We start from the raw sequence: 8,561 nt of genomic DNA, 5'->3' as shown, positions 1-8,561 counted from the left end.
TAAAGCATTCACCGTGTGTATTACTAGATTTGGGAGCTGATTTTGGGAGCCAACAGATACGTGTTCCGGTCTTCCACCTTTGAATGGAGGAGTGGCAAGAAATTTCCTGCTTGGCTGATTCCATGAGTAAAAGTAATTGCTGCACTAATTGAAGCAACAACATTGCAAAACCTGAACGTTCACTGTAAACACTTCTCATCATCTAAGGGTGCTTATTTTTAGATCTGCAGAAATGAATTAAAGTCTCAAGCAGTCTTAATAAACAGAAGAACTGCTTTCAGAACAATAGGGTTTTAGCTATAACTATATTGTATTTTCTTTGTATTATCACTGCTGCCTCTATTGTACTAATATTTATGGTTGTACTAATATTTATGGTTGCAAACCATACTTTTAATATTCATGGTTGCAAAGAATACTTTCCTGGGAGTAAGACACAGAGAATAAAATGAGACTTCAAATTGTCCAAGCGTGTATACTGCACTCTGAGCAAGAGAAAGATTTTTGGCAGTGTGTCAGATGCACTGTCTCCTCTTGGCACTGAAATCAGAATAGGATTTCTCACACAAGTATGGCTTTTCTCCACTACAATTGAAGACATTTTGACTTTATCAGGTGCATTAATTTTTTTGTAGGACACAGATATTAGCACCAACGGCTGAGCATGGATACTATGTGAATGTTTTTTCTAGATAGTATTTTTACTACAGTGCAGGTTAGAATCAACTCAATGGTAGCCATTTCCCAGTTTTTTACTACCTGCACCACAAGTCATAAACAACAGTCTAAAATGAGGCAGAGTCACTCCAGCTCTGCTCCTTTATTTAGAAGAAAATTTAAACTTCAGATGTTTGTGTACAGCTTTATACTGCTGGCTCTGTCTCAACAGTCCACCTGACCTCAGGGGTGGAACTTCAGAGGTATATAGACCAGCAGTACAAATCTGGACCCAGCCAAGCTGAACCTGCAGTTCAATGCTGGGTTCAGCCTGGTCCATCTTTAAACTGTCGACTTCAGAAATGGAGCCTGCAGTTTAAAGCTGGACTCAGCTTGAGCCCAGAATGGAACTGCAGCTGTATACCTGCTGCCTCCACCTCTGAAGTCCACTGTGACCTTGGGGGTGGAGCTTTGAAGGCAGAGCCAGCAGTATAAAGCTAGACTCAGGCCCTGCCAAACCCACAGTTCAATGCAATCCTCGGCCTTGTCTAGCATTAAACTGCAAATTTTGGAGGTGGAGCTCCCTGAGCCCAACATTGAATTGTGTGTACCGCTTCCAAAGTCCATATGGACTGCAGAGACAAAGACCACAGTTCAATGCTAAGTTCAGCCTGACCAGTGCTGGAAAAGTTCGCAGGCTGGATAAGATCCCTCAAGAGGCCAGATTAGGTCATATGTTTGACACCCATGAGTTAAAGGGTGTTGCAAGATGGTTGGAGCATCAGTGGTGAAAAACTAGAACCCATTCAAAGGTTTAAGAGGTGGCAAGGATAGAGACAAAGACATAATATACACCTGTAATGTGTAGCGGCCTTTAGTTCTAAAGAGATTGAACAAGTGGAGATGACACCACTTTGCATAATAACAACAGTACAGCGTAAATCATGTATCCGTTACTAGTTAGCAATGTGTTGAAGAAAAAAGCAATAGTTATGGGTTAAGTCTTGTTTTATTTCAAGAAAATGAAGGCAAAGTTTATTTTGCAAACTGAAAGGAACAAGTATCACTAAACATTAAAGCTAAAAGCATTCCATTAAATACAACACAATAATTAAACATTTAACAACAATATAGATTTAAAAAGTCAGTTTCAGTAACCACATGAAAAGACTTTTTAAAAAAAATTACATGTGCATTCTTTTATTGGTGGTTGAAGGAATATGCTCCACATATCAATACATGTACTTAGAGATAGTCCTCTGAAATCATTAAAACTTGCTTCCAAGAACAGATTGTTTAAAATGGAGCATACGGTAATCTTGCAGAACTGACAGTAATAGTTGATACACTGTCTCACTTAAAATGCATGAAACATACAGGACAGTCTTAGCCATATTGTTGAAAACAGCCTAATTGCTAGCTTGGTCAGCAGCTCATTTCCCAATGGCTTTTGCAGTCTATTCCGTTAAAAAAAGTCAGCCTACTGCTGAATTTTGCAGATTTGATTGCCTGATTTTTTAAACAGTTGTTCAGTGTTCCAAACTAAAGGGAAGTTGGGTCTACACCTTTGAGAGACAGAAAGGTGTGTAATTTGTGGTCAAAATCAATTGGTCGATTTGGAGGCTCTTTATATTTCTTAGTCATTTTGGTTCCCAAATATGGAATAAGTTCACAGTTATCTATGAACCGGTCCAACTTCCTCTTGTACTTCTTTCGCATATAGTCAGAACTTCTGGGATTAAACGCTGTAAGAGATTAAATAATATTGATTATCCTTTGTCACTTGCATTTCATGATTCATGCTGTTCACATCATTGCCTCTGAGGACATTTATATGATGATTGTTTTCTCACAGGAAATATATATTTTTGATTGTGATGATAGTGGCACTATTGTTATCTCTGCCTAGAACCTTGGCTACATCCTAGGTCTACCATACCTACATGCAAAGAGCTAAAGGAGTGCACAGATGGGGGAGGAGGGATGCTGAACTGCCTCCCAGTCTTATCCTTGCAATTCATCCTTCCAAGCACTGTTCTTCCTGCAATATTAGAAGTGATTGTAGAAATAAGACAGGTGGAAAGTGATTGGAAGGAGGTGCGCTGGAAGAAATTTCATTGCTCAACACCTACATGCTCCTTTGGACCTTGAAATTACATTTTCCCTCTCTACTACTCCATTTTACACATGAAAGAGGAAAATGCTCATTAAAGATAATGTTATGTTGAGGCCTCAGATTCTACTACTACCACTACTACCACTACTACCACGACTACCACGACTACCACGATTATTATTATTATTATTATTATTATTATTATTATTATTATTATTATTATTATTATTATTATTATTATTATTATTATTATTATTATTATTATTATTATTATTATCAATGTTTGTATACCGCCCTCCCCCGAAAACTGAACTGGCTAAGTCAGTCAGGAATGTTCTCTGCTCCAGATAAATCTGTAAGGTTTAAAGTGACAAATCAGTTTTGTGATACTAAGCATGCTGGTCCTGATGCAATTTTGCTCATCTTCCATTGTTTGGGAACTTGGGCCCCTTCCACACATGCAGAATATGAACTTTCAATCCACTTTCACAATTGTTTGCAAATGAATTTTGCTATTCCGCACAGTAAAATCCAGCTGCAGAGTGCATTGAAAATGGGTCGTAAGTCCATTAGTCTGCAAGTGTGGAAGGGGCCTTAGAGAAGCCATCAGAAGAGACAGAGGAAGCTATGAGTTTTTCTGCTAATGAAACGGGCAGACATGGCTTTGATTAGGACAGGGGTCCCCATCATGGTCTCTGTGGACACCTTTTCTGGTGCCTGCCAAGTGTTTTGAGGAAGTGGGTGGGGCCAAGTAAGGTTTCTGTCCAGCAAGTCTTCTGATTGACTACTGAAGATTTGATAGCCTGTGCAGATTTTTTTACATGTTGCTTTGGCATCAGCCACCACCACAGCCCAATCTGCACAGCGTCACTGAAGTTTGTTTGTTTATTTATTTATTATCGTTTTTATATACTGCTCCTCCCCCGAAGGGCTCTGGGCGGTGAACAACACAATACAACAGCAATAAATGGAGCACATAATAAATTACAAATTACAAATAAATATTATAGGCTCCACGAACCATAATATTACTAAAACCTATTAAAATACAGCGTTCCATATAAAAATACAAAAATTTTAACAATTTTTTTTCTGCGTCCCAACATTAAAACGGTCAGTAAAAAACCCTCCCAGAGAGGGGGAAAATGGTGGGTCTCATTAATATTACAAGACCCAATATATAAGGAGAACAGAAAGGGGGCGCACACCAATCAGTGGCCGGTCCCTCCAAAAGCCCGGTGGAACAACTCAGTCTTACAGGCCCTGCAGAACTCACCAAGATCCCAAAGGGCCTGGATAGATGGAGGAAGAGTGTTCCACCAGGCAGGGGCCAGGGCTGTAAAGGCCCTGGCCCGAGTGGAGGCCAGCTGCATTATCAATGGGCCGGGGACCACCAGCAGATTGGCCTCTGCCCAACGCAGAGGTCGTGCAGGGACATATGGGTTAAGGCAGTCCCGGAAATACGAAGGCCCAGGCTTCGTAAGGCCTTAAAGGTTAACACCCATACCTTGTGGACGATTCGGAATTCGACTGGGAGCCAATGCAGACGGCGCAACACAGGCTGAATATGATCTCTATATGCACCCCCTGTGAGCAGTCAAGCCACTGCATGTTGGACCAAATTTAACCTCCGGATCAGGCACAAGGGCAGGCCCGCATAGAGCGAGTTACAATAGTCTAACCTGGAGGTGACTGTTGCATGGATCACAGTGGTAATCATTTTGTGGATGGGTCCACTTCCTGTGGCAGCCATTTTGTGTCAGTCATTTTGTTGCTGTGTTTACCATTCCATGTCAGAATTTCAAATGTGTCCATAGGCTCAAAAAGGTTGGAGATCCTAATACCAGGGCAACTGGCAAAGCTGCTCAAATGCTGTTTGCAATTCTCAGACTTGCCCCTGATGCTCCACCATTGAAATAAAGGTAATTTTATTGCCAAGAAAATGTATTTAGAATAGAGGTGCTGGAAATCTACTATTTTTGTCAGAGTTACAGGAACAGAATGTATAATAATAATAATAATAATAATAATAATAATAAAGGGAAACATGAAAGTGAGGGTCTGAACATACAGAAATTCACTTTAACTTTTATTTTAATTAATACATACCTTTCAAATGGTAGGCTATGAACAAGAGTGCTGTTTTTTTCACACTTAGAAATGGGAATTTTGGCTTCAAACAGCCTACTTCATTCATTGCTTTTATTAGGGCGGTTGCAACCCCCTGTAGAGATAAAATAATATTGATGGTAGCGTCACAATATAAACTGATTGCTTTGTAAAAATGGTCTCTTCACTTTTCAGTGCATGTTCACAAACATCTTGGCCTTTGACATTATCCTCCATATTGTTTTTAGAGTTATCTGTGTGAATCACTGTAAAATTTGATCAGCATTTGATTCACATGTTGAAAAGCCCCAGATCCTGAAGATTTGTGCAACACCTTTCAGATTGGAGAATATTCAAAGAGATTTTAAACAGTGTTAATATTTATTGTTCAGGATTTTGCATTCTTATTTTACTATGAAGATTAGCCGTGCGATTAGATCCTATATACATACTATAGTAGTGCTTCATCAAACTTAATCATCTTGCCTTGTGACAGTTATTCCCAAGGACTGGAGGTGTTTGTGATAAGAATCAGCCGTTATTATGGAAATACATAACTGTTTTAGTAACTTGTATATTTCTCAAGTGGCATTCTGGGTTGTTTTTCTTTGTCCACTGCTTAAGAAGAAGTACCGAAAGTATTGGCAGCCTTAAATGGCAATAAAAATATTTTGCACTGTTAGAACAAATGCTTTCTATTAGTACAGAGCCAGATTTGGGGATTGGAGTCAGAGCGGTTCCAAGAGTAACTGGGGCAAGGGGAGGAGTACATCACATATATCAACAACACAGTTAATTTGTCCCCAAATTCAATAATTCAGTGTGAACATAATTAATGAATACAAATTAACCTGTTCAAGATATCCTGTCAAGGGAAGGGCTGTCAGAAATACTGGCTCCTTCTTGGGAGGAAGTTTATGTGGCAGTGTCTGCTTCCAATATTTTTCTGGTGATCTAAAAACAAAGAAGCTACAGCTGATCAAAATAAACACTCCATAACAGTTAGGTAAAAATAATATTAATGCGTGAGGTACCTCATAAACTTCTGAAGTTTTTCTTCGCTCTCAAAAATATATAGCTTCTTGCGATAAAGGGCAGCATATTCAATGTTGCCAGGTACCAGTGCTTCATACCTTAGAAGAAATGGTGAAAGAAAGCCATTATACATGTAGATGGGGTCTTAAGAACATTTCAAACAGAATTATTCAAAAAGTGAACAATTTACAACATTATATGAATGTGAAAGCCTATGTGGGTATCATGTGATCCATGAGGTCACATCCAGTTTAAAATTTGAGTTAGAACACTTTCTTATTACCTGGGAAAAAATCTTTCAATCATCTTGACAGGTGTTAATAGTTACCTTTGCTTCCCATCTAGGTAAGTAACTGGACAGTATCCTTGCATTTCAGCTTGCATGGGGAATAAGGCCTTCACATCTGCTGCAGTTAGTTTCTGTGGTAGCTTACTTGGGAGAGGAAGAGGATGAGGTGCTAATGGAGGCACATATAATTCTGGTGTATTCAGGAATTTCTGCATTGAAAAGGAGGCAGACATAAGCAGCAGCAATTCATGTTTTAATTGATGAACAAAATTCTTATGAAATTAATTTTTGTCAGGAATTGTTATTGCTCTTCAGGATGTAGACAATTCTACAGTGCCAACCTGAGCAGAGTTATCACAGAAAGATTCTGCTGACAGGGAAATAATGAAAGACAGAAGGCTAACCTAGGCAGAGGCTGGTGCTTGTGTATCACCATTCCTACTGACAGGCTCTACTGCTTTCAGGTCTGAGTGTGGGGTGGTCTCACCCTCCAACTCTAGGATTGCTTATAGTGGCCAAGTGTCCCAGGATAGAGCCTCAGAATAGAGTAAGAGGAGCTGGATCCTCTTCACCCAATTTGTATACACTGCTCTGCAATTTGCCTATTCCCAGCTGCCTTGCAATGAGCCTGGCTCCTCCTCTCTGGCTGTTCCTAAGCACACCTTTAGAGGGCCAACCTTGGGCTCAGCCAATCTTCCCTCTTCAATCCACCCCGTGGGAGTGACAAGCCCCTCGGCCAATGGATACCAGCAGAGGTGTAGCTGGGGGAAATGGAGCCCGGTGCAAAATCTGAGTCCCCCCGCCCCCAGTGTAGACGGCCTCCTCACAACCAAAGGCCGCCCTCCCCCACTATGACCAAAGAACAATTTTTGCACCATGTAATCTCAAAGTCACAATCACATTATAGAATATGCCCCAACTCACAAATCTGAACACATGTTCCAACTCACAAATCTGGGCTCCCTAGTTGAAACAACATTGAAAGTGATGCTGTTTGGTGTGTGTGTGTGTGTGTGTGTGTGTGTGTGTGTGTGTGTGTGTGTGTGTGTGTGTGTGTGAATCCACCCTGAAACAGCATCACTTTTAATGTTGTTTAGACTAGAGAGTCCAGATTCTCCTTTTAAACCCACTTTAAAGGGAGAATCTGGGCTCCCTAGTTTAAACAACATTGAAAATGATACTGTTTCAGGGTGGATTCCCCACCCACCACACAAACAGTATCACTTTCAATGTTGGTTGTTGTGTGTTTTCCAGGCTGCGTGACCGTGGTCTGGTAGATCTTGTTCCTAATGTTTCACCTGCATCTGTGGCTGGCATCTTCAGAGGTGTATCACAGAGAGAAGTCTGTTATACACTGTGTCCAGACTTCTCTCATTACAGACTCCTCTCTGTGATACACCTCTGAAGATGCCAGCCACAGATACAGGCAAAACATTAGGAACAGGATCTACCAGACCACCGACACATGGCCAGAACACCCACAACAACCAGTTGAATCCATCTGTGAAAGCCTTCGACAAGACTTTCAATTTTTTTAAATCTAGGGAGCCCAGATTCTCCCTTTAAATCCACTCAGAAGGGACCAGAATCTGGGGAAAATTTGGGTGTGCCTGTCAGGGGAGCAATGTTTAAGTTAGCAGTACCAAAATTTCAGGCTACTTTCAGGAGACTAACCTGATGATACCACCCAGGTTTAGTTAAGTTTGGTTCAGGGGGTCCAAAGTTATGGACCTTCAAAGGGAAGCCCCATCTACTATTAGCTCCCATTGGAAACAATGGGGGATGGGGCACCCCCTTTTGGGGTCCATAACTTTGGACCCCCTGAACCAAAATTCACCAAACCCGGCTGATATCATCAGGATTGTCACCTGATGATACTCTGAAATTTAGGTGCCGCTAGTCTAAAAATTGCAGGCAGACAAAGTAAAAACACTAAAATATTTTTAAAATGCATTTTTGAGGTTTGGGGGCCCCTTTCAGGCGTGCGCCTGGTGCATCGCGCACCCCCTCGTCCCCTGGTGGCTACGCCACTGGATACCAGCCTTGGAATGGTGAACTCACTGGCCCTTCCTTTTGGACTTTTAAAAAATAGCTGTTTGCCCCACCCAACTTCTTTAAAGAAGGTCAGTGTTGTCCATTCTTCCTGCCCCTTTGTCATCTCTGGTACAAACTTCTGCTCCTAAGCATGCTTTTGAGAGCTGGCTGACTCCTGAGTAGACTCTGTTCTGCCGTAAGCTGACAGACAACTTCATCAGCTTTATGACTGGCTGGTACAACACACCTTTGGTGGGGCTTGCAATTCCCTGAGGGAAGGACAGTGGCATCTATCACAGACACCTACATCAAAATAATCTA

At 41.1% G+C, this 8,561-nt stretch overlaps 1 protein-coding gene across 4 annotated transcripts in view; it reads right to left on the bottom strand.

Annotated features, from left to right (window-relative positions):
• Nucleotides 1-1,837: 1,837 nt before the first annotated feature.
• Nucleotides 1,838-8,561, bottom strand: part of AK9 (adenylate kinase 9) — a 94,378-nt gene continuing 87,654 nt past the window's right edge. For all 4 annotated transcript variants that reach the window (XM_048492898.1, XM_048492906.1, XM_048492913.1 and 1 more), the window contains 5 exons: nt 6,246-6,415; nt 5,917-6,015; nt 5,734-5,836; nt 4,883-4,997; nt 1,838-2,402 (listed from right to left, as the gene is read on the bottom strand). In XM_048492898.1, coding sequence (XP_048348855.1) covers nt 2,200-2,402; nt 4,883-4,997; nt 5,734-5,836; nt 5,917-6,015; nt 6,246-6,415 — 690 coding nt within the window. In that variant the 3' untranslated portion in view covers nt 1,838-2,199. The remainder of the gene's footprint in view (nt 2,403-4,882; nt 4,998-5,733; nt 5,837-5,916; nt 6,016-6,245; nt 6,416-8,561) is intronic.

Source organism: Sphaerodactylus townsendi, linkage group LG01, assembly GCF_021028975.2.
Source record: "Sphaerodactylus townsendi isolate TG3544 linkage group LG01, MPM_Stown_v2.3, whole genome shotgun sequence".
Classification (NCBI taxonomy): Eukaryota; Metazoa; Chordata; class Lepidosauria; order Squamata; family Sphaerodactylidae; genus Sphaerodactylus; species Sphaerodactylus townsendi.
The sequence above is the reverse complement of the archived record's forward strand: the minus strand, read 5'-3'. Positions and strand labels throughout refer to the sequence as shown.